We start from the raw sequence: 24,836 nt of genomic DNA on the forward strand, positions 1-24,836 counted from the left end.
TATGCACCAATATATCATTTAAATTCATGAACACTTTATTACTTACTTAGTTAATGCATTACACAAATTTAAATTAAATTACAAAATAATATATGATATAAATTTTACATTTATGTAAATATTAATAATTTTTATAGCCATGTATTTACATCGGTAATATACACCATAATGAACTTACTAAATTTATACAACATAATGTATACACAAAGTAGAAACATGTAAATTATGTCCACGGTAAAAAATTTGAAAACATGAAGCATCCTATAATTGCATATCCTAAGAAATAAGCTAATATAAGCTTATCCTTTAAAATATATTTTTTTTGTGTGAACAAAAATACTTTCCATTTTGAATATATATTCTCAATACTTTCATATCCTCTCTCATCATTATAATGCGGTGTACAACTTATAGTTGAAGCACAATACCAATAAATTAGTGGACTAGCTGAACATAGTAAACGTGTACTCACTTGAATGTGCACGAAAAAAATACAAAATATTGTCATGAACAAACCATGAACAATGAACACTAACATTTCAGCTGGATATTTCTTTACTTTAACGACTTCTGCCGTATCATTGATTCTTTCAATAAATCCCAATGTACAAAAATATTTACTGTGTTCAACAATATATTCTTTTATACATGTAATCATAATATATAAGATTGGAACTGCTAGAATAAAATTTGGTATTTGTTTAACTGCATAGTACTTCAAAAATCCTACATTCCAGTACTTGTTTTGTACGTAAGAATATGCTACTGGAAGCATAGCATGACACCATTCTATGTTACTGCTACCTTGTAGTTCAAAATTGTTTATTATGCTATGATTCAAAATATGTTGCGGAATGAATATTTCATTTGAACGAGGAACGCAAAATATGATATAGTTATATACTTGTAACAAAATAAATGGAGCTGTAGATATAATTACTATGTTACACAGTAAACAAATACTTTTCAATGTAGTTACTTTAAATACAAATTGACATAGTGTTCTAAATGAAAATTTGTCATACTTGGTCACAAAATTATTATACAATTTTCTTAACTGAAAATATATAGGAAAACCAATGTTAACCATACCATTTGACCTTGTAAGAATGGATAAACCGATTGGAAAAGCTACATATACATCGAGATTAATAGATTTCAACATACTGTAATATGTTAAGTAAGCAAATAAAGACTCTGAGTAAATGGCAGAGAAAAATATAGTAGCTGGATTAACGCAGTAAAGTATTGCTGCTCTGTAAGCTGTATTACCGTTTTTTAGCACTACTTTACTGAGATCGTAAAATATGATAGCAGATTTGACAAAACATATTAAATTAATTAATGTAGCTGCAATAATTATAGAACTATTAATATTCAATGAAAAAAATATTTTTCTAATACAAGCAGCAATAATTCGAATTAGTATGGGATATAATGGATAGAATGCTAAAATATTTTCATAAGTATAACCATATTTTGTAATATGTATAAAATATTGACCATCCCATCGTGTGATACCATCAAATAGTAATGTTACTATATTATCGTACAATGACACGCTCTCAGATATATCGTTAGGACTTCTGAATGCATCTGCATAATGATCGGAGCACAGAATATTGAAAACAAATTGTAAACTTAAAACTGTTATTCTACTAATTATTGCAAACCAAAAAATCTTCTTTCGTGGTTTATACATTATTATTGTAAGTTTACACAATTATATTTTTTCTTTATTTGACTTATATGAATAAGAATTTTGATACCACCAAAATACATGATTCATTCCTCTTGGTTTCCTGTGTGTCCTTATCATGTAAGGATGAAGATACTGTGAATATATTATGTGTATGAGGTCGTTCTTTTCCTGTCCATAACTCTTGTTCTATAAGAGTGTATAGCTAGAACAGACAATTTAATCGCAGTGTGTTAACGAGTCTCTTTGTTATCGAGAAAAATGATGAATGCTTTGTTTTATTTAATTGTTATTCACTATTGTGTTGTATTCAACTATGTTAGTGGTAATAACACATTTCCTATTACTGATTCAACTTGTAAGTATGTTGTTCAATAACAATATAGTATTATTAATTAAAATAATGTAAGTATTAATAAGAAATTATTTGGAAATATTACATTCGAAGGTAGTGACAAACCAAATATGACCAATTATGAAGAGAAACAGAAAATGTTGTTAGATTGGTTATTCATTGGGAAGCGTTTTAAAGTAAAAGCAACAGAATATCCTGGATACGATGGATGGTACAATAATATTGGACGACCAGAATTAGGAGCCATTGATACACCTTTATTGAGAAGGTGGCCAGCTGCTTACGAGGATGGTGTATACAAGCCTTCTGGCTCTAATAGACCAGACCCAATAGAACTCAGTGAACAACTACTTAAAGGTGACATCGGCTCTGTATCGAAAACTGGAAAAAATGCATTACTTGTATTTTTTGGTATGTTACAAAGTACTAGATCGTTTAGATGAATCTATTTCGAACTAAACAGTTCATTATTTTGGAGAAAATACAAGCAGCAATCAAGTATAAGCAATTATAAAGTATAATTGTTATTATAAATATATCAACAGGACAACACATTGTAGAAGAAATTTTGGATGCACAAAGACCAGCATGTCCACCAGAATACTTCAACATTAAAATTCCATCCTCTCATCGTTATGTAAAGCAAACTGGACACTATGAAATGCCAGTATTACGTACACGTTATGATAAAAGAACTGGACACTCTCCTAGTAATCCACGTCAACAGGTTTTGAATCTTAATTTAATGCGTAATTGTTTTCGATACTAGAGGTATATAAGCATGAGTCAATAAGAACTTTCATCTAAAGTAACTGTTTATTCAATCAATTAAAGACGCAAGTATAATATAATACTGAAAAAATGTGTAGATCCAATAAAAAAAAACTTAACATTACCTTGATATCTTAGAATATACACAATATATTATTTTACTGATTAATCGAATAGATAATGAGTTATTTTAAATGTAAGCCCTTATTGATTCACTGTATATATACATGTACATAAATTAAAAATAATGTATAAACATTACAGTTAAATGAGATAACTCCATTTTTGGATGGTGGACTTATTTATGGTACTTCAAAAGCATGGTCAAACGTTTTAAGAACGTACTCAAATGGCACTTTTGATCCTAACGGATTATTAGCAGCTTCTCACAACAACTTATACCCCGAATACAATACTGATAAGTTGCCTATGTCTAATCCACCACCCCCAATTCATCATCGCGAATATATTACACAACATCGTACAGAAAAAGTTGAACGATTCTTCAGTGAGTAAAATTTTATTTTCAAAATAGACAATGTATTTATATATTTATACCACAAACTTTCTTAGCAAACTCTGCAATATGATGGTCTTTGGGTGTACATTCGTATTCAATATTTTCTGCATAAGGCATAGGTACATCGATACCTGTACAACGAACAGCTGGGGCATCAAGCTCAAAAAATACTGGATTTTCCATAACAGTAGCTACTATCTCAGAACCTACTCCACACGTAGGCCACCCCAATTCGACTGTCATTAATCTATGCGTTTTAGAAATTGACTTAAAAATTGTATCCCAATCTAGTGGTCTAAGGGAACGTAAATTGATAACTTCTGCTTCTATGCCTTCTCCTGCTAGAATTTCAGCTGCTTGCAAGGTGTACAGTGTAGCTTGGCCATGGGAGGTTAATGTAATGTGTTTACCCGGTTTTTCAATTTTAGCTTTACCAATTGGTATCACAAAATCTTTGTCCATCGCTTCATCCGATACAGGAAACGTAAAATTATAGAGTACTTCACTTTCTAAAATGACTACTGGATCAGGATCTCGAACAGCAGCCTTTAAACATCCTCTGTAATCTTCAGAGGTCGTAGGCGATGTAACTTTCAAACCAGGACAACTCATATACCATGCCCCAAAACACTGAGAATGTTGTGCTGCTAAGCCTTTAGCGTTACCATTTGGACCACGAAATACAATGGGCACGTTATATCTTCCTGCGGTCATATAGAAGTTTTTAGCTGCTCCATTTATAACACGATCTATAGCTTGCATTGAAAAATTGAATGTCATAAATTCGCATATTGGTCTTAAACCAGCAAGCGCTGCTCCAATAGCTACACCACAAAATCCAGCCTCTGTAATAGGCGTATCAATCATTCTTTTATCTCCGTATTTTTTCCAAAGACCTTTTGTTACTTTATAAGCACCATCATATTGAGCAACTTCTTCTCCTATAATGAATACTTTCTCATCTCTTGCTAATTCTTCGTCAAGAGCTGCATTCAATGCATCTCTTACGCTCATTTTGTTTACAAATCTATATTGTTTTCTTTGAAAAACAGACGATGTGTTTGACAATATTGTATGTCTTAAGCAATGTAAAGAATACATTTTCAAAATTATATATGTCATGTAATTATTAAAATAGATATGACACATTTATATGTTGTAGAGTTAGGAAATCCAAGAGGAAATGAAAACCCATTCCTTCTCACTTTTGGTATAATTTGGTTCAGATGGCATAATCTTATAGCAAAGTACATAAAATCTCGACAGCCTGACTGGTCCGGTGAAAAAGTTTACAATGAAGCTCGTAAATGGGTAATAGCAACACAGCAACACATTGTTACAAACGAATGGTTACCTGAATGGTTGGGGAAAGAATTTCCTAAGTACACTGGTAATTAATTTAAAATATTAAAGTTAACAAAAGCTATCAATTAATTTTACTTTATTTCGGTCTTATGTAATTTTAATAATCTTTTGGAAGGTTACGATCCAAGCATCGATCCACAAATAGATCAATTTTTCCAAGCTGCAGCTTTTCGATTCGGTCACACTTTGGTGCCACCAGGTATCATTCAAAACATTCTTATTAAATTTATCTTTAACGAATTAACCGTTGTATGTACACACTATAAATTAGTATAAGTGATTATGCATGACAACATGTCAAGATTCATAATTCATAGCCTACTTCAACATCTATTGTTATTTTTCATTAGAAAGAATACCAACTTTTGCAAGATGGAAATAGTACATATTTTTTCTGAAAACGCAATTATAATAAGTGTAATTAAATAATTCTTTTTAATAGGGGTATTCTTACGAGACTATGGAAGAAGAGGTTGTAAATTAAAACAACATTCTAGAGCAATTAGAACATGTAATAATTATTGGATGTCAGAGGTATATATATACATAGTGGTTTATCAATTATTTATATTGTTTTAAAATTTTTAATTTGTTTGCGTAGAATTCCATTTTCGAAAATAATACAAAGGTAGAAGGAATTATTGATATAGAAAAATTGATCATGGGGATGGCTATTCAACCAAGTGCAGAAGAAGATCATAAAATAGTAGAAGACTTAAGGGGTAGCTTGTTTGGTCCACTTGAATTCTCAAGAAGAGACTTAATGGCACTCAATATACAAAGAGGACGTGATCATGGACTTCCAGATTATAATACTGCTCGGATGGCATATAATCTGCACAAAGTTAATAATGTATCTCACTTCACAAATGTAAATCAAGAAGTATGTACTAAATATGTGCATTTAGTCTTAATGAAATTAAGTAATTCAAATCCCATATCATAAAAAATGATATTATTTAATATTTCATGGCAAGATTAAAACTTTATTTTGGGAGCTACATAATTTTTCCTTTGACAACGTTGATACCTGGGTAGGAGGAATCTTGGAAACTGTTAATGGACCTGGAGAATTATTTCAAGCTATTATAATCGATCAATTTCAGCGCATACGTGCTGGAGACAGGTTTTGGTATAAAAACATAAATAATAAGTAAGTTATTTTATTCTATCCTAAATTTCTATATCTATATCCTACATTGTTAATACTAAAATTTACACCAACAAATGCTAGCCTCTTCACTCATGATGAAATTGAAAGATTGGAGTGTCTTTCATTTTACGATATATTAATATCTGTTACTGATATGGAGCATAATGATATTCCAAAAAATCCGTTTAGGGTACCTACATCAGGTATGTTTTATCCTAGTTAAATAAGTTTTTTCTAAATATTAATATAAATCTCTTTTATTTCAGAAAATGAAATCCATCAAGCTTGTTATCGTCATAAGATTATTCACGAAGGAAAATGTAAAAACCATGACAATACACCTAGAAGTTGCTATCATGCTAAACGAATCACTATTAACACAGTTGACAAATGTACAAATCCTGCAACATATGATTACTTCGAGAATAGCGATATTTCATTCGTTTTAACATTTATAGGATTATCTACTATTCTCTGTTGTAAGATATAGACGTAAATACATTTTTTATTCTTACATTTCTTATATGATGGAATTAATTAAGAAATATTATAAAATTTGTTAACAGGTTTCATTACACTACTCTATTATCAATTACGATTAAAATCAAATAATCAATTTCAGTATTCAACAAAGTTGGGAAAATCACACCTGATAAAAGATGATCAAGTTACTACAATACTTACAGGTAAATTTTGAAACACGGAGGATACAATTTGAATTTAAATCTTCAATATCATTTATTTTTAGTAAATGAATGGCAAGAGAAAACATTGCCACTGAGGCCTGTAATTATTGTTTTAAATGTGGAGAAAAAACAATTGGAAGTGAAAAATTATTTAGGGCACATCACACGAGCAATAGATATGATACAGTACACAATAATAATGGTATATACGATATACAGATAAATTTTAAAAAATGAACAGAATAGAAAATGTTTATTTCATTCATAACAAAATAATGTTACTCAACAGATGCATATTCCTAGCGATAGTAACTATGTTATGATCAGGGTGGAACATAATTATGATTTAGTCCTAAAATTTGACTCTGATTATTTGAAACATTTATTTCTTCAAGCTATAGATCAATTTGTTACGGAATTAAAGACAATTTCATTAAAAAAAATTCGGAATAGTACAACCACAGAATTATTAAAGCAGGCTGTTACTAAAAGAAGTCGACAAAAAAAGTTAGAACAGTTTTTCCGTGTTGTTTTCTCACAGGTATAATAGAATATGTCCAAAAATTGCATGATATTACCATGCAATCGTTATATGAATATTAACAATACTAACAATACCATGTTTTATACTTCAAAGGCACTTCACATTACACATACAGAAGAAGAAATATTAAAAATAGATGCAACAGTAGCAAAAGAAGTAATTTATACTGAATTGACGCTAATAGAATTTTCTGAAGCATTGAGTATGAGTTCAGACTCAGAATTTATTAAGAAGGTAACTATATTGAAATGTTTACTCATAAAGTTATGCAACACATATATAAAGTTTAATTTTCAGATATTTAATTTAATTGATAAAGATAAAAATGGTTTCATATCCTTTAGAGAATTCCTGGATATGTTAATTATATTTTTAAAAGGTTCTGCGGAAGACAAAGTGAAACTAATGTTTGATATGTACGATATAAATGGAACAGGAAGATTGAAAAGAAATGATTTCAAAAATATGTTAAGGTATAAAATTTAAATAAACTCCAAATGTATACTATATTTGATAGGAATCTTATTACATGTTGTCTATAATGTTCTTAGATCTCTTATGGAAACAGTTAATGCAGATGTCACTGATAATAATTTAGAAACTTTGATATATTCAATGATGGAGCATGCAAATATAGCAGAAAAGGAAACAATAAATTTGCAAGATTTTCATCAAATTCTTAGCGATTTCGATACTAAATTCAATTATGCGGAATTAGAATTTAATATTAATACAACTGGAGGACATAAAAAATTACATGTTAGAACACCTACATTTAAATCAACGTTTATGGGAGAAGTACAAAAAACAGTGGAAAGTTTATATGAAGATCCAAGTGAATTACGAAGAAGAATTGGTGGTAATATTAATATAGAAACAGACATGCATCAAAATAAAAGTGATAATACTATACATGAGATAGAACAAATTGTCGATGATGTTCAGTATGTTCAAGACTATTGGTATCCTATAATGAAATATTTGGCAAATAAAAAGTTACAAATATTCTGGCTATGTTTATATACTTTCATTCTTCTTGGTGTTTTCATGGAGAGATTTTATTGTGAGTATACTTTTAATTTTTCTAAACTTCTTACAAGAACTTCTTACTACAAACTTATTACAGATTATTCTGTGGAACGTGAGCATTCCGGTTTAAGACAAATTCTAGGATATGGTTTAGCAGTAACTAGAGGAGCAGCATCTGGAATAATGTTTACATATTCAATGCTTTTAATTACAATGTGCAGCAACATAATTACACTTCTAAGAGATACTATTTTACAACTGTACATACCTTTTGATTCTATGATTGAAATGCATAAATACACTGCTTGTTGGGGATTGTTTTTCACAGGTAATCAAAATATATAACATATTATAAGTAGAGTTTAGATAAAATATTAATTAGGTTTTTAACTTGTATTTTCAATAAAATTTCAGTACTTCATATAATTGGTCATGGATTTAACTTTTATCATATTTCAACTCAGAGCGCTGACGACTTAACGTGTCTCTTCCCTAATTATTTTCATGCGTAAGAAACTTTACTAGTTGATACAATATAAATTGATACTGATAGAAAACTTATATTTCAGTACAAACGAATTGCCTAAATTTCACTACTGGTGTTTTCAAACAATAACAGGATTAAGTGGAATTCTTTTAACTATCATAACAGCAATCATATACCTATGCACTTTACCAAACATTCGCAGATTACTTTATAATTGGTTTTCATTGACGCATTCTTTATATCCCATTTTCTATATTTTAATAATATTACATGGAGCAGGAAGATTAGTTCAAGTATTTATTTAATATAAAATTAATATATAAATACAATTTAGTTTTAGAATAATAATATTATAATATTTACTGCACAACAGGAGCCACATTTCTATTATTTTTTTCTGGGTCCAGTAATTTTATTTATTTTTGATAAAATTATTACTGCAACAAGAAAAATCTGTGAAATACCTATATTAAAGGCAGATATACTACCATCAGGTAAAATTATAATTTGCCACATAAATGTTATAAAGCATAAATAGGGATTCTTTTGCCTCTTTAACAATTGAAAAATTATGAGAACATAATAAATATGTATGTTTTAGGTGTGGTTTGCATTGTGTTCTCTAAACCTCAAAATTTTTATTATAAATCTGGTCAGTGGATTAGAATTGCATGTCCTGCATTACAAACAAATGAATATCATCCGTTCACATTATCATCTGCACCTCACGAACCAAATTTATGTGTACATATTAGAGCAACTGGATGTTGGACTACTAAAATTAGAACCAGATTGGATCCTACTATAACATTAGATCAACATTTACCAATGGTTTGAAAAAAAGTTATTAGACTCCATTAATTTGTTAATCATTTCATAATTTATTTATTTTCAATAGATTCATATAGATGGTCCATACGGTGAAGGCCATCAAAATTGGTATAAATATGATTTAAGTATAATGATAGGTAGTGGAGTAGGAGTTACTCCTTTTGCATCAATTTTGAAGGATGTTGTGTACAAGTCAAATCATGAATTAAATATGGAATGTAAAAAAGTAATTTCAATTGTCTATGCAATATCGAAAGCAGTATTCTAGAAATTAATTTCAATATTAATACATAGGTGTATTTTCTTTGGATAACAAGAACACAAAAACAATTTGAATGGATGGTTGATATAATAAGAAACATTGAAAATGCTGATACCAATAGTACAATATCGTCTCATATTTTTATCACACAATTTTACCACAAATTTGATTTGAGAACTATATTATTGGTGAGCTATAAATATACATATAGTTTCATTAAACTTTTAATCTATAAAAAAATTAAAAGATAATGACAGGATACTTTTTTCAGTACATTTGCGAACGACACTTTCAAAAAATTTCAAATAAATCCCTATTTACCGGTTTGAAAGCAACAACCCATTTTGGAAAGCCTAACTTTCAGAGATTTTTTATGTCTGTTCAACGTTTACATCCTAAAGTAAGTAAAATCACTGTCTCTACTGATTCCTAATACCACTGTATCATTAAGTTTTATAAAAAATAGTAACCATATTCTATACAATGTTTTTCATTTTAGATTAAAAAGATTGGTGTTTTTAGTTGTGGTTCGCCATCTGTGACACAAGCTATAGATGTAGCTTGTAAGTCTATCACACTAAATGAAGATCTCAATGTTCTATTCCAACATTATTATAAGAGTTTCTAAACATATAATAAAACAACTTATTTTTCAAAATATTTTAATAAATTTTAAATAATTATTAAATTCTCTTTTCCTAACGTCTATAAAATAAGTACATAGGAACATACAGTCAAAGATATTTGATATGATTATAAATATTAAAAGAAACTAATGAAATATTTAGTTTTAAATTGTTACATTATAAACAGGTACGTTTTCCTAAAGTTCTTTTACATTCTTTTAATACTTTATCATCAAATGACTCATTGTCATTATCAATATCACTGATCAATATCAATGATAAAATAATACTGTCTAATTGTAAATTATTTTATTGGTGTTATAATATTGAACAACTATAGTATTCACTTGCAGAAATAAAAATATATCTTGAAAATTCTTCAAGGTTTTATTGTATTGAATAGTGATTACCTAAAAATTTTGCTATAACAGGTTTGTATATTTCTATAGAGTAATCTGTATATCAATTGTTGCTATTTCAGTAAACTATGTATATTGTAAACAAAAGAGAAGTAAAATTAAGTTGAGTGTACTTTTACAATTTTATTACTCATTTTATAATTTCATTATCAGAATATACATAGATAGGGCAAATAGATATAAAATTAAAAGTTTCATTTAAAACTTTTTATTACTTAACCTCAAAATAATTATAAAGCAAAAATGAAAAACAATTACCTTCTGCAAAAATAATTGATGTAAAATTCTTCATTGCGAATAAGGAGAGGAATCGTCACATACACAATATACATTCATAGTATACGATCAGTATATCAGCTGGGTCTATCCCTAGTTCATTTCAGCCCTGCACCGGCACTGGTCAGAGGTTAGGTTACAAATTATGCCACGATGCCTAACTTCCGTATAAGCGATAGTGCTACACCAAGCGGCCAAATAACGTAATTAGTTCTACGTTAGAATGGCCCAGAATTCATTTACTTATTAGAATTATAAAATCACTGATTTTTAATGATATCGGTATTTCAGACCGCGTGATTTGAAACCCCTCTACATTGCCTAAGATTTTATGTTGAAATACAGTTGAAATACAAATAAGTAGTAGTTGCAAAATATTGTACTCATTTTCTTTATTGTGCAAATGTAAACGAATCACGTTTGCCTAGTTTGTATAATTAACAAAAAAGTAATAAACTTGAAACATTAGTTATATCAGAAAGGAAATTTCATTTTTGGTTATATGAACACATGCATGAATCTTCCGCGATACTAAATATGTTTGTACTTTTCAGAATTAAATAACACATGATAGAATGATAACAGCATATTACTTTCATTTAATTTCAGAATGTTCACAGTGTACAATTTTTCTACTGAAATTACACAGAATTTTCAAAAATGAATGATGAACTAATTTCATCATCTATTTTTGTAAAAAAGGTATTTAATAATTAACGAATTGTATCGTGTTATTTTATGCAGAGTATTCAATAATTGCGAATACAAAGTTCAATTTTGCATTGCTTTATATATTTTACAGGAATAACTTTAAAACAGAACATTTTTGTAAATAATAGTAATAGTGCTTGAATTTACAGGAAGATAGTATCATTATTTATGAAAAGTTACCACTCATGTACATATTGTTTGAAGAAATAGAAAAATAGATCGATTTCAGTTATAGATGATATTTGCAACTTGTTTAGTGTGTAGCTACCGCCTTTAAGCTTATTAAAATTTACTTGCTGGGTGAAATTAAGTTTAAATATTTCTGAGTTTAGAAAGAAATTCAGTTTTACCTAATTTTTCAGAAATACTCAATTGATAAAAAAATAAGTGATTTACTTAAATTTTGCTTTTACACCAGTTGCGTAAATCAGTCTCTTGTCCCAGTAAGGCCCATTTTGAGATCCACAAATTTTATGCTCGACGCTGTCAATTAAACACAGATTACATAAAACATTCATCTGTTTAATTGCAGCTTAAACAGAAGTTGACAAATTCTTCAACAAACTTATGGATCATTTAATTTAAAACATTGCATTTAATAATAGTAATAATAATAATAGAATATTCAAATATATAATATTATACAATATGTATATATAATTGACAAAGAAACTGACATATAAAACTGTTTGTACAATTCAATTTAATGTATTAAATTTTGAAAGACAATGAAGCTGATCAAAGGAATGTCGTTATTATGTACATGAGTAAGTTAAGTGTAAAATATAAGCTCAGGAATTTGCCCTTCCTCTGTAGATGTTCCATTATTATCACCTGCCTCAATACTAAATTCAAACTTAACTTTTCCATTTCCTGTATCACTATCCACCATAACAGTTTTCATGCCCTTAGTTCCATAATGAGAATAAGGACCCTGAAAAGGTCACGATGCTACGTTAGTATTCAATGTTTGGAATCTCTACAAATTCATATTGTGAAAATACAAACCTTAAATGTTGCTGATGCTGTATAAATCGTATTTGGTAAAATTTCTGCTAATTCTTTGAATAGTAAGCGATAAGTGTATTTTGAACCATCACAGCTGAAACTCGATGAATTTGTAGCAATTACTTTTCCAGAAGCGGTGTGCATCAATTCTATTAATACTTCGTATATTGCTGGGCCATGCATACTACCATAAACTCCGTAGCCAATAAGAAATATACGTCTATCAACGCTAAATCTATAAACAAAAACTAGATTCAATTTTACAGAATATTACAGAAGTATTGCTAAATGTAACATGTGCATACGTGCATACCTTATGCGATCGCTTGTTCCATTATATGCCCATCTACTTTTAGTATGTTGAAACCTACAGACAGTTTGTTCCTTACCAGTCATACAACAACGAGGCATTGTTTGAAATCCAACTACTGGTTTTGGATTCAGTATAAAATATGAAAATAAGGAGAGAACCTAAAATCCATTTCATTACGTAATCAATTTATAAAAATATGTGCTACATTGTGTATTTGTGATACAAACCTCTGCATAATTCAAAAGTCCAGATTGTGCTGGACCAGCAGTAAATTCTTCTTTAGACATTAAAGGAAAACGAATCAACGAGAAAGCACTACCTAACACGAAACGTTGATTTTCAGGAGTTAGTGGTAGCTGATGTCTTACACACTCCGCCTCCGACCATCTGTGAAAGCAACACACAAATAAAATTATGCATACCAAGCAAGTAATAAATACATGTTCACGCACCTTAAAACTGCTTGAAATATTTTAGATTCTCTAACACGAAGAGTGTCTCTTTCCAAAACAATCTTTAATGTATCAATATCTATATCTGTAAATCCATCTGCGTTTAATGCCTCGGTAGTAAATCTGTCTATGGTATCCAAACAGACTGCAGCTAATTGAGGCTCATCGAATAAACGAGCTTGCGTTAAGAGTAAGAAAGCATTATCACTGGTTAAATTACTCTTTAAATAATCAACACAATGCTTCTCTAAAGCTGATACTGCGTATTTCTTAGCCGTATATAATGTCATCATCACACTCTCAGGATCTATTTCTATCTTATCAGTATATAAAAAAAGAAGCACTGCCAAAAAAGCAACAGGTTCTACATCAGGTACTTCTATTTCTGAAGAAGTTGTAGCAAGTGTTCCATTGAACATCGCATCGAAAACAGCACTTCCAGAAGATAGGACTAGTTTATGAGCTGGTATGCGCTGCTTTTGAGCTCCTCTCCCTACTATAAAGCTCACATCGGATAATATTTCATTGTTAAACAGAAAAACGATCCTTTCGCGCATTGTAGCTTTTGTACCTTGCCAATTATATGCAACAGTAGTTTGACTATTCGTCGATGTGTTTTCCAAGGCAACGTTACTCTGAGGCCTTCCCTCTAAATGTAATGTATTCGCTGCATTCGTAGGAGGTCTACTAAAGCATTAATACCAACAGAATTAGTAAATCCAGTTTATCAACAATACTATATTACAATTACATTCAACTGCACATTCTAAAAGTTTTAAATCCATCCGTTCAAAATTAGATGCATAATATAAAGCTTATATGAATACTTACTTATCCCCATTAGAGAACGAAGATTCTCCACTTCTAGCCATGGAGGAAGTTGGTTGATCTTCATCGTAAACAAAATTAAGGGCACGTCTGGCCCTCGAGAGTGTAACATTGCCAATCGGTTGGATGTTTCGTACTGTCTCTGGAGACGAATCTCCTGATGCAACAGGGTTCATATTTGCATTTGGCTGGAGATCATCCCCATCCTCCTGATTTAAGCGCAAATTATGCAGTCTCGATACGACATTTGGCACATCGTTCAGGGAAGTCTCTGAGGACATGTTCAAGCATGCAACGTAATATTTTTCGACGTACTGCCCCGTCTCATCTAATTACAGTGTATCGTGTCAAGAAAGGCGGCACGAACGTTGAAAGTTCACCCGCCTTGTTCGTATCCTCCCGTGAGTTCCACGCACGTACGTCAAGATTTTAATGAGAAGTTGTTACAGGTATTTATCTGGTAAAAGGCACGAACGTCATCGTGCAGCGGCAATGTCTTCGTCCGTCTCTTGGCAGGTGCCAGACGAAAAATCTACATACACGTGTCTCAGTGAATGGCACCTGATCGGAATGTGCTCTGAATTAAATTGTGTTTGCCCCCCTTCCCCCACCCCGCTATTCTAGAGCTATATTATAGCACAGACGAGGTACAGAACTAGACCAATCACCATATGGGGTTTCGTGTCCTACGATCTGAAATACCGACATCGTTAACAATAACTCGATTTCTTACGCCCTCTACGCTGACGAACGATAAATGTTGGAACTAGATCCACGAGAACCTTAGACCATATACTACAAGTACATCAGGCATGGGATTTAATTGCTCGATCTGAGGCTTTTTCGAACGCTACGTCCCCTTGTCCCGGTTACGCATCTCGCTCTAGTAATGGGCACCATCGACTAAAAACTATCGACTAAACATTCAACAGTAGGTAGTAAGTAAATAGTAATTAGTCGATAGTTGAATTTAGTCGATAATGCCCATCACTATCTCGCTCCCCGTGACGGCTTAGTTCTCGAGCCACCTCAGGCCCGTACCACATGAACTGCGCGTGGCGCAGGCCTATTCTATTCTATTTCGAGAAAATAAATTTGGAAAATAGTTTTTGATAGTGTTGTCAAAATTTTAGTGATATTTAGGAAAACTAGATTTTCTCACACATTTAGATCTGCTTGACGAGAAAGAAGTCTTGAAATTATGAATACTGAAAATTATCACGCGATGCAGTGGAATAGACCTACAGAGGATGCCACAGACAGAAAAAGACGCATTGACAATAGTATTTACCTCATGAGTGATGTGGAAATCTATCGATACCAGAGTCCCTCTAATGCGTCACGCGCAGTTTATGTGGTACGGGCCTGAGATGGCTCGAGAACTATGACCGTCACGGGGAGCGAGATGCATAACCGAGACAAGGGAGCATAGCCTTCGAAAAATCTTCGGATCGAGCAGTTAAATCCCACGCCTGACATACATCGTATATAGTCTTAAAATTCCGGGCCGAAATGATGGACCATAAAAGTCCATAAGACGTTATGTCTGGCCTTATATCTGATTATGATAGTGTACTACTTAAATATTCGTTTTGAAGAATTACTTGAATAATCGGACTTGTCTAAGACTGTATTCGTGTTGCTCTTACTTACGGACGCATGCGCAATGGAAATTGATTCCTGAAAGTTGACACTAGAGTTTCACCTCTGGAAAATTGCTCTGCGTATTTCATGGTTGAATGAACACGGCCCTCTGGAAACGAAAATGTGTAACTATATCACGATTTACCGACCGATACGAGGCATTTCGTCTCGCTGCTCGTACCGAGTGGTAATTCTACCAGCGCGTTATCCAGTGATTAAACTATTTATGTTAGACTTCCTGCTTCGGGTGTTTAGGATGCGTGCCGTCCGGACGTTGTGTTCCTCGGTAACTGTGATTACGCGAATTTCCGAACGTTACCAAAGGTAAATATACGCTCTATTGGAACGTGAACGATTGCCTTTATTCGAGATAGATTCGACCGTGAAAATTCACGTGCAGTATTCCGGTACGCAGCAATTCGGAGCAATGGATTTAATTGGATGACAGCCGGTGAAAAAAGTCACTGCACCAGAGGTATGTGCTTGCTGACGATCGATGATCGTGTGGTAACTTTTACAGATTTTTTTAATGGAACAATAGTAACGGATGAATAAATAAAACGAAGACTAACCTCTCTCTTTTGTTTGTTCTGTGTCCATCGATTTGGTAGATGTGTCAGGTGACAACATTCTGACTCTACCGTTTGTAGATCATTCACTGATGTCGTCGCGGCCGTAATGATAAAGATGGGGATACTTTGTTCTTTGTAAAGGGAATAGGGGCATTATAGCTTAACAAATTCAGGCATAACATTTTTAATAATTGAAGGGATATAAGGAGACAGTTCCACTCTAATTAGAGTAAATCAATAAAACGCATTTCAAGATCAAGTACTATTTCAAACGTGCTACAAACTTATGGCCAACTAAAACTCGTTGTTAAAAGACTTTTACAACAAACACAATTGAAAAATTTGAGCTGCCTCCTTTTTGTACCAAAGTAGAAAAAGAAACAATAGATACCCATTAAAAAGATTTAAAAAGGCAGCATATTTTATTGTAATCATTACTATAACGGATAATGTGTATAAAAGTAACAATAATATAAACACGCAATACTACCTGTTGCTGAATTACCATACTTTCCGCTTGGTACTAATTTCTTTTTACACTAAATAAAAAATCACATTTTTTAAATAGACTATGATACATAACAAAAAATAGAGTTGCTTATTTGTTAGTGATACAATATACAGGGTCCAGAATTGTAGCTTTAATTTCTTGTTTCAAAATCGGCGTGAAGAAAATCAATAATTTAGCGTCAAACATTTGTTTATCCGCAGTTTTATGTATCTCAATTAATTTGAATATGAAAAGTTTTACTGTATAATGACAAAAATTGGGAAAACAAATTTTTTAATGAAATCTTTTATAATTTTTATAAACTGCCAATTGAAATTATGTACGAATAAAAGGACTGGGAGGTGCATAAACATCTACAGTTCAGTTATTAATTATTAAAGTTGAGAATTGAGGTGCGAAAGGTGTTGGGTAGTTATAGTGGGAATGGCGGCTTGTGTTTTTTGTTTCAACGTACGATTCGAAGAAATAATTGTACTAAAACACGATAAAGAATATTAGCAAATAATTACCCGATTTCTAATCATAGACCCTGACATTTAATCGACAGAATTCACACGTTAAACATTCTACGAGTCGGGAAATATGTCTTCCATATTGCAATGGCTCGATCATGGCTAGGATGTTTGCTGGGCGTGCTGGTCCCATCGGCGGTCTTTTATTTGTATTTATTGTTGAACGGTAATACATTTTGACATTGGTTGGCTGTCCGACGACCTCGCAGGATTCTCAACGTGTATTATTGTAGTGCCCTCCGCTGAGATTGGTTCCTTCAAGCTCGATGGGAAGTCGGGCCCGTTGTCCGTGGACGAGAGAACGAAAATACGTGTTGACGAGCCTAGTTTGCAACAGTTTCGCATAGACAATAATCAAATCGAGGTAAAAATCTTTCTAAATCCACCGAGGCCGATTCTTAATCGCGCGATTAAGAGGTCAGCTTCGATCAGACCTTACCTTGCAACCAGCGTCGCACAGTGGTCCCGAAAAGCTGGCCAAATTTCAAAATTTAATTAACTTTGGTGCAAAATTAATCATTTTCCGATATTTACCTACAATTATACAGGGTGTCCCACATAAATGGGCACACCTAAATATCTTTCGTATTTACAGTCCTATCAGAAAACTTCAGAGGACAAAGTGACACCATTGCAGGGGGCAATATAATGGTGAAGAAAAAAAATTTTTTATGTTGTGTTTTTTAATGAAATTTCAAGGTCACCGATGTTTTTTTAAATGGAATAGTATATTTTTTTTATGATAGCATGATACACAATGAAAAATTGAATTTAGTGGACACCACCTTTTTGACCTTGAAATGACCTTGAGCAAGAATAATCATGTTGAAGCGGATGAAATGTGGCAGTTTAAAACTTACGACACCCTGTATAATTAGAACATAAAATTTAATATGACGACCTTAATTTCAAACCACTTTTGCAATAAATCATTCTAAAAACTGTCATTTTCCCGATTTTCTTTTAAAGGTCAGTCACGCGGTGTAATCTATGTTGCCGAAGATAGTAGTAAAAAATATAATAACACACTAGTCTTTCTCTTTCGCGCCATCTTCGCGTACACCTTATTCTTGTTGCTATTCGTTGCGTCACAACTTAAAGTTATGCCGAACGCGTCTCGAGTTTTTAATATTATCAAATCGGAAATTTAAATCACCTGAATAGGCGGACGCCATCCTCGGTATCATTCACGGAGAGCGTGGATAAGTAGTCTGCAGCACTTTAAACTTGAATATTTAAAGGTCTTCGTAGATTCGCGATAAGGTAGAGCGACTGCATTACCGACAAAAAATGGTTTCACGTGCCCCAAGTTTTCGTCCTTATACAAGAATATTTTATCGCTGGTGAAGGGCTCGTTCGAAAGAGGAAGGTTCAATCTAGCGCGCGCTGGTCAGGAGCTGCCGAGATTATGCAGATATTTGGTAACATAAGCGTTAGAAGTAGGCCAAAAATTGACGATGCGCATGCCGTGGAATCCGAGCATTTTTCTGGATGAAATCGGGAGCAGCGCGCACTAGAAAGTATCTCCAGCTACAAATTCACGCAGAATGGAAATGATTAATTAAAAAGTCACGTGACTATCCCGGGCCCTTAAGTCGGCAGCTTTTCGGAAAAAGAGATCACTGTGCGTCGTTCAATCGAGAACACGGACGACCGCTGGACAACAGTAATTTCTTTTTCAAGGGGAAATGCGAGACCATACACATCGCGATGGTCTGCGCCGGCTACAACTCGACGTTCGCTCTTGTGACAGTAGTAAAATCCGTTTTATTCTACCGTACTAAACCCTTGCACTTTCATTTGCTCGTCGACGAGATTGCGAAGAGAACTTTGTCGACCCTGTTCCGAACGTGGGACCTGCCTCATGGTTAGTAAAGGAGTCGCTCGTCGTTATTATTCTCCTCCGTTCCTTAACGTGAATCGATCCGATTCTTCTTTCATCGATCCCGAATGCTTGAATCACATTGTCCCCGTTGCATTGCTCGTTCGGAGGCAGAGCAACGGCTGGAAAACATTTTAGCTCGCGGTGACCCGGTTCCGACAATTAACCGAGTGAACTAAATTACACCAATTAAGCAATTTTCGAGCGTATCGGGTTGCCGAAGGAACGGACGAGAGCCAATAAACGTCGGTGAGTCTGTGGGTCGGGGTCGGCTATTTTTTTTTTCTGTTCTTTTTCGGACTCGTTCCAGTGAACCTGACGTACTACAAGGCCGAGCGATGGGTGCCAAAGGTCTCCTGGGTGCCGAACAAGCATTACTCCGGCGTGTACGGTCTCCTGAAGTTGATCCTGCCGGACGCGATGCGGGAGGACAAGGTGTTGGTATTCGACACGGACGTGACCGTCCTAAACGACGTTAGTTTGCTTTGGCGGGTGTTCGAGAAGTTCACGAACGATCAGGCGCTAGGTTTAACGGAGAATCAGAGTCATTGGTACATAAAGGCACTGTCTTACGGTCAACGGCCATGGCCGGCCCTTGGCAAAGGGTTCAACACCGGCGTGATGTTAATGCAGTTGCAGCAACTCCGTAACAGAAAATTTATGATCCTCTGGGAAACAGTTACCAAGCGTGTGCTCGACCGTATACCGGAAACTAGTTTAGCCGATCAAGACGTAATAAATGCCGTTATCAAAGAGCACCCCTCCATTATACACAAAATAGAGTGCACCTGGAACGTGCAGTTGAGCGATCACACGATCAGCGATCTCTGTTACCGCGACACTAGTCAGATAAGTGTACGGCGTCGCTCACCTCTACCGTTGGGTCGTCCAATAATTCATTCGTTTCACTCAAAATATTTCGCTATCCACTCCGTTTGAACGCTTTTCATTTTATATTAATTATTCACACTCCGTACCTTACTCACTCACGTGCTTACCGTATGTCGAAATGATATATTCGGCTGAACACTCGGCGAACGTAGCATTCGTTTATTTATTAAAAAATGTAGTACTCTTTATTTCGCTTAAACTCACCGTGGAAGTTGGGATGCTTGCGTTGGCGCTCTGATTGGTCCGTGCTTCTCGTTGATAACTCCTTAACAAAAAAGTTACTTCGAATGACCTCGGGAATAACCCGTCCTTTTCATGGAAGTACATTTTTGGGACATCCTGTGCATGGTACCTTAAATTGCCCTGCGGAGTATTGCCAAGGCTCAGTCAAAAGCGCGACAAATGAAATCAGGCGAAACTACTTAGAGCACTCTACAAGAACAAAATAATCTTCAGGCGTCATCGACGCTGAATTTACAAGATCCGGAGTGACTTTGCTGTTGACGTTACACGCATAACTTATTGGGCGACCCGACATTTACAGTTCCCCGAAACGGGATCCGCTTTCCATCACTGGGCTGTTTTTAGATTGTGCATTGGAATTCACCTCGAAAGCAGAACGTGTATAATAAACACATCAACGAGTTCCGCAAGTTGCACAGGGTCTTCCTAGAGATGGACGGGAATCTGCTCCGTAGACGTTTGTTCGGTTGCGACAAACACGACGAGACCGCGTCCCAAGTAAGTCTTAGGGTCCGAACACGTTGGTCGTCTTCAACGTGAACGCATCCGCTGTAAAACTATACATTCTATTCGGAGGATTCGTTGTGATCGCCGCTCCGATCGTTTGTCGCGGCGCTTAGAGTACACAGCTCAGAGACGAGCAATCTCCGGCAGGCGACAATCGTTCGTTGTCACCGCGGCTAATCTCGCAGACTAACGAGAACGCGAAAGGCAAGAAAGCAATTTCGAATTTCCAGTACAACGAGTCGAGCCCGTGCCAGGATTTCACCAGAGGCGCGACCATGCTGTACCGCACTCATCCTTTCCTCCTCGAGTACGAGTACAACGTGTACGCGCCGGCGGACGTTGCTCTGGTAACCCAGTGCAGCGTCGAAAGGATACCGTTGTTGGAGGAGCTGTCGAAACACTGGCCGGGAACCATAAGCGTGGCGCTGTACCTCACGGACGCCGAGGTGCAGAACTTCCTGGAGTTCGTGAGGGGGTCCGTCGAGTTGCGCAAGAGGAGGAACATCGCGTACCACGTGGTGTACAAAGACGGGGTGCGTGTACTCTGTAGCATCCGCGGATATAGTATTAATAAAGCGCGACCGACGAGAAGGAATGATCTTACTTAGCCCGAGCCATGCGCATTCAATTACACGAACCGTCTTCTACCCCCCCAGGACCTCTACCCGATCAATTACCTGAGAAACATCGCGATGTCCTACGTATCGACGCCATTCATTTTTCAACTGGACGTTGATTTCCTGCCGCAGCACGGCCTACACGAGAGCCTCATGAATTACATCGCTAAATTAAATATCACCGAGTCGGACAAAGTAGCGCTGATCGTGCCGGCATTCGAGACCGAACGTTACAGGTATTTCCGCTCGAGCGACTTGTAAACGCATACAGAGCCCCCGTTGTCTGCTGCACAATGTGTACACCCCCGGTGATCTGATGCGATGCATACTCGCGTGAATGCACGAGATGTCTCTAGTGGGCATCGACTGCCGATTGTGCTCGGTTGCGAGGAACAAACGGTTGTTTGAACCCATTAAGGCGCCCATTGTTCCCGGTGTAATTGTGGAAGACACTTTTATTGCGCGATCAAGATTGGATTTTACGGCCGTGATACTTTTTGCCGTTCGCTTCCTAGCGATTGTATCTTGGCAAACACACTTCAAGAAGTTCCTAACACGTTAACGATGCAAAGCTAATTTTATTAACACTCAAATTTTAGCATTCAAATAGCATTCAAATTTTGAAGCCAATTTTTGTTCATTTGATTCCATACAACCTTAAGTTTTTGTAATTAATATACATTTCAAAGTAATGACCAATTGTCATTACTAATCACAGGTAACTTATTATTATTGCTTATGTCGAATCAGATTTCGGATGGTACAACTAGTTTCAAGAAAAATTGCGGGTCTATTTTTGGAGTTCACTGAAATTTTTACTGTCCGTGAACGCGTTAAATGTTACATTCCATCAAAATTTTCCATACAATATAAGGTCGAAGGTCGTTTTAAAATGGTTTAGAAGGGTCGAGACTACTATGATCGAAAACAAAGTAATATTTTATTCTAGCTTCTTGATAGTCGACCACTAACGGTAATAGATAACATGTAATTAGACTGCGGATCTTTATGCAAAATAAAATTTTGATACGTCAATTGCAATTTATAGGAACTAAGTGAAAATTTATTTTGCTCACTAATCATTTTTATATGTTGAGAATAGTGTACCGACATTGTTAAACTCTTTTAATCTTTTTACTGTTTTGAATTACGCCTATTCATTTTTGTCGTAAATGCATAAAATCCGCAGTCTACATACATTTTTATCATATTTTATCATAGTGGACCAATTTGTTCAATCCGTGTCGGAACCCGGAGACAGAGTAATCGAAATTCTCACAAGATCATAGTATTTTATAGTGCAGTATTGCGACGAAAATCCAATGATGATGGGCCTGTGGAAAAATGAATTCTCGGATGACTGTGCCCAAGTCCAGAATGATCTTTTGAAAGCATTGCCTAGCCACTCAGCTTCCAGTGATTAATTCCACTTACATGTTGCGCCGAGTACAATGAGAGTGTGCCTAAATGTTAAAAGCGTTGTTAAACAATTGCCTAAACCTCTTTTTAAGTATTAGAAGCTCGCTTCCAAAGTGTTGCTTACAGAAAGAGAAACACATAGAGGCTCATTCTTTTAAAAATCATAACTCTCGATTCAGAAAACTTCTCTCAGAAGTTGCCACGTGTTTTGAAATGAAAAACGGATTGAAAAAATGGGCTTCTAGTGCGAGACCTAATATTTTCTCCCGAACCCGAAATTTCGGGCACACCCTCATGAAATTTTGAAGAGCAAATCTCGAAGGCAGGACCGAATCAGCGGCTCGTATATTTTATAGGTTCACATTTCCCGCGGACAAGGACGAGCTGTTGAAGTTCTTGAAGCGGGGAGTTCTGTACACCTTCCGGTACCACGTGTGGACGCAAGGCCACGCCGCGACTAATTATAGTTACTGGCGGAACACGATGGAACCGTACGAAGTACGTCGCGTAAACCGGCTTGGATCGCCTCCCTAAGCTGCAAACGATTAAGTTAATGTGATCGTAGGTCTCCTGGGAACCAGATTTTGAGCCGTACATCGTGGTCTCGAGATTAGCCCCCAGATACGACACCAGGTTCGTCGGTTTCGGATGGAACAAGGTTTCCTACGTGACGCATTTGACGATACTCGATTACAAGTAAGAGATCCTTCACGGCCGACACGTTTAAATAATGTTAATCATCGTCGACCGTTTGTAGCGCGAATGCCATAAATGAAAGATTTATATAGGTACATCGTCTTGCCGGATACGTTCATTATCCATCGACCCCATGCACCTAGTCTGGACATCGGCAAGTTCAGGACCGACTCCATTTATAGGAGGTAACGTATGAAAAACATGATCGTTCGCTAACCACACGGTTACTGTCCGTTGAACAAATCCAATCACAGCGAACAATTGCTTACCCTTAAACGGCTCTCTCCAGTTTTTATTATTAAAACCGGTGGATATTCCTGAGAGGCTACGACGATTACGGAACACGCTGTACACATAGAATGTCGCGGAACTTTGCCATACCGGATTAAATGAAACGGATGTAATTACATTCACGTTTTTTCCAGATGCCTGAAGAAATTGAAGGACGATTTCGTCCAAGAGTTGTTAGCCAAGTACGGCGAGAGCGCTCTGGCCAAGCTGAAGAAACTGACCAAAGAGGACAAAGTATTGAAACCCGTCGGAACCAAATAATTGACAATATTTATGATAAGTGTATTGGAAGGCTCCGAGGACGATGATGTTATCGCTATTTTCTCAATAAAAAGGAAACCTGAAAATCACCGGACATTGTTCCTTCCTTGCTCCGTTAACTATTAAGTAGGCTAAGAAAAATTTTCTTTTCTTTACTAACACGTGGACGCTCACAAAATGTAAATCACATCGAAGCGGTTCATTTGATAGTACAGAACTCGGTAGTTAAAATGTATGATATTTGCTGCAGCTACAAACCTTCTGTATTTAGAAATTATTTGAAGGAAGAACAATTTTTCACATACCACGTTTTTAAGACTAAAAATATAGTCCTGAAAATTTGTGAATTTTTGTACTCTCTATATGTACTCCTTACTATTATCTTGCGACCCACGTTTTTCGTTTTGAATCCTACAAGTATTTTCATAGCTATTCAAAATTCGCAATCACAAATT

At 34.9% G+C, this 24,836-nt stretch overlaps 5 protein-coding genes across 10 annotated transcripts; 2 read left to right on the forward strand and 3 right to left on the reverse strand.

Moving 5' to 3' along the window:
- Positions 1-218: 218 nt before the first annotated feature.
- Pig-v (phosphatidylinositol glycan anchor biosynthesis class V) lies at positions 219-11,242 on the reverse strand. The gene is made up of 2 exons (XM_076790842.1): positions 11,006-11,242; positions 219-1,904 (listed from the first exon to the last, which is right to left on the reverse strand). Exon 2 carries the CDS (start codon positions 1,700-1,702, stop codon positions 224-226), a length of 1,479 nt encoding a protein of 492 aa, XP_076646957.1. The 5' UTR covers positions 1,703-1,904; positions 11,006-11,242; the 3' UTR covers positions 219-223.
- On the forward strand, positions 2,329-10,419 carry LOC143355737 (dual oxidase 2-like). Of its 2 annotated transcripts, XM_076790835.1 has the most exons (24): positions 2,329-2,781; positions 3,090-3,333; positions 4,508-4,735; positions 4,826-4,909; positions 5,153-5,244; positions 5,312-5,593; positions 5,688-5,863; positions 5,945-6,066; positions 6,130-6,342; positions 6,430-6,549; positions 6,612-6,751; positions 6,839-7,090; positions 7,187-7,327; positions 7,391-7,566; positions 7,645-8,156; positions 8,220-8,450; positions 8,537-8,630; positions 8,692-8,902; positions 8,983-9,103; positions 9,211-9,440; positions 9,508-9,666; positions 9,735-9,890; positions 9,974-10,102; positions 10,202-10,419. In XM_076790835.1, exons 1-24 carry the CDS (start codon positions 2,716-2,718, stop codon positions 10,328-10,330), a joined length of 4,308 nt encoding a protein of 1,435 aa, XP_076646950.1. In that variant the 5' UTR covers positions 2,329-2,715; the 3' UTR covers positions 10,331-10,419. The 2 variants fall into 2 exon arrangements, with proteins under 2 accessions (XP_076646950.1, XP_076646949.1); XM_076790834.1 differs by having other exon boundaries at positions 7,187-7,566.
- On the reverse strand, positions 3,233-4,470 carry LOC143355743 (pyruvate dehydrogenase E1 component subunit beta, mitochondrial). The gene has a single exon (XM_076790843.1). It carries the CDS (start codon positions 4,465-4,467, stop codon positions 3,370-3,372), a length of 1,098 nt encoding a protein of 365 aa, XP_076646958.1. The 5' UTR covers positions 4,468-4,470; the 3' UTR covers positions 3,233-3,369.
- Positions 11,243-11,602: 360 nt separating the features above from the next.
- Positions 11,603-15,798, reverse strand: LOC143355741 (BTB/POZ domain-containing protein 1). Of its 4 annotated transcripts, none has more exons than XM_076790841.1 (7): positions 15,627-15,798; positions 14,339-14,606; positions 13,508-14,194; positions 13,283-13,442; positions 13,056-13,213; positions 12,743-12,977; positions 11,603-12,668 (listed from the first exon to the last, which is right to left on the reverse strand). In XM_076790841.1, exons 2-7 carry the CDS (start codon positions 14,509-14,511, stop codon positions 12,507-12,509), a joined length of 1,575 nt encoding a protein of 524 aa, XP_076646956.1. In that variant the 5' UTR covers positions 14,512-14,606; positions 15,627-15,798; the 3' UTR covers positions 11,603-12,506. The 4 variants fall into 4 exon arrangements, with proteins under 4 accessions (XP_076646956.1, XP_076646953.1, XP_076646952.1 ...); XM_076790838.1 differs by lacking the exon at positions 15,627-15,798 and adding an exon at positions 15,004-15,213 and having other exon boundaries at positions 13,508-14,191; XM_076790837.1 differs by lacking the exon at positions 15,627-15,798 and adding an exon at positions 15,004-15,213.
- A 422-nt stretch (positions 15,799-16,220) lies between these two features.
- On the forward strand, positions 16,221-24,463 carry LOC143355740 (xylosyl- and glucuronyltransferase LARGE1). Of its 2 annotated transcripts, XM_076790836.1 has the most exons (12): positions 16,222-16,454; positions 17,610-17,740; positions 17,808-17,938; positions 19,258-19,441; positions 19,767-20,311; positions 20,936-21,088; positions 21,328-21,630; positions 21,754-21,950; positions 23,490-23,631; positions 23,699-23,829; positions 23,922-24,014; positions 24,255-24,463. In XM_076790836.1, exons 2-12 carry the CDS (start codon positions 17,662-17,664, stop codon positions 24,379-24,381), a joined length of 2,085 nt encoding a protein of 694 aa, XP_076646951.1. In that variant the 5' UTR covers positions 16,222-16,454; positions 17,610-17,661; the 3' UTR covers positions 24,382-24,463. The 2 variants fall into 2 exon arrangements, 1 of the variants encoding a protein (XP_076646951.1); XR_013082544.1 differs by lacking the exon at positions 24,255-24,463 and having other exon boundaries at positions 16,221-16,454; positions 23,715-23,829.
- Positions 24,464-24,836: the final 373 nt, after the last annotated feature.

The sequence above is a fragment of the Halictus rubicundus genome, chromosome 7 (assembly GCF_050948215.1).
Source record: "Halictus rubicundus isolate RS-2024b chromosome 7, iyHalRubi1_principal, whole genome shotgun sequence".
Classification (NCBI taxonomy): domain Eukaryota; kingdom Metazoa; phylum Arthropoda; class Insecta; order Hymenoptera; family Halictidae; genus Halictus; species Halictus rubicundus.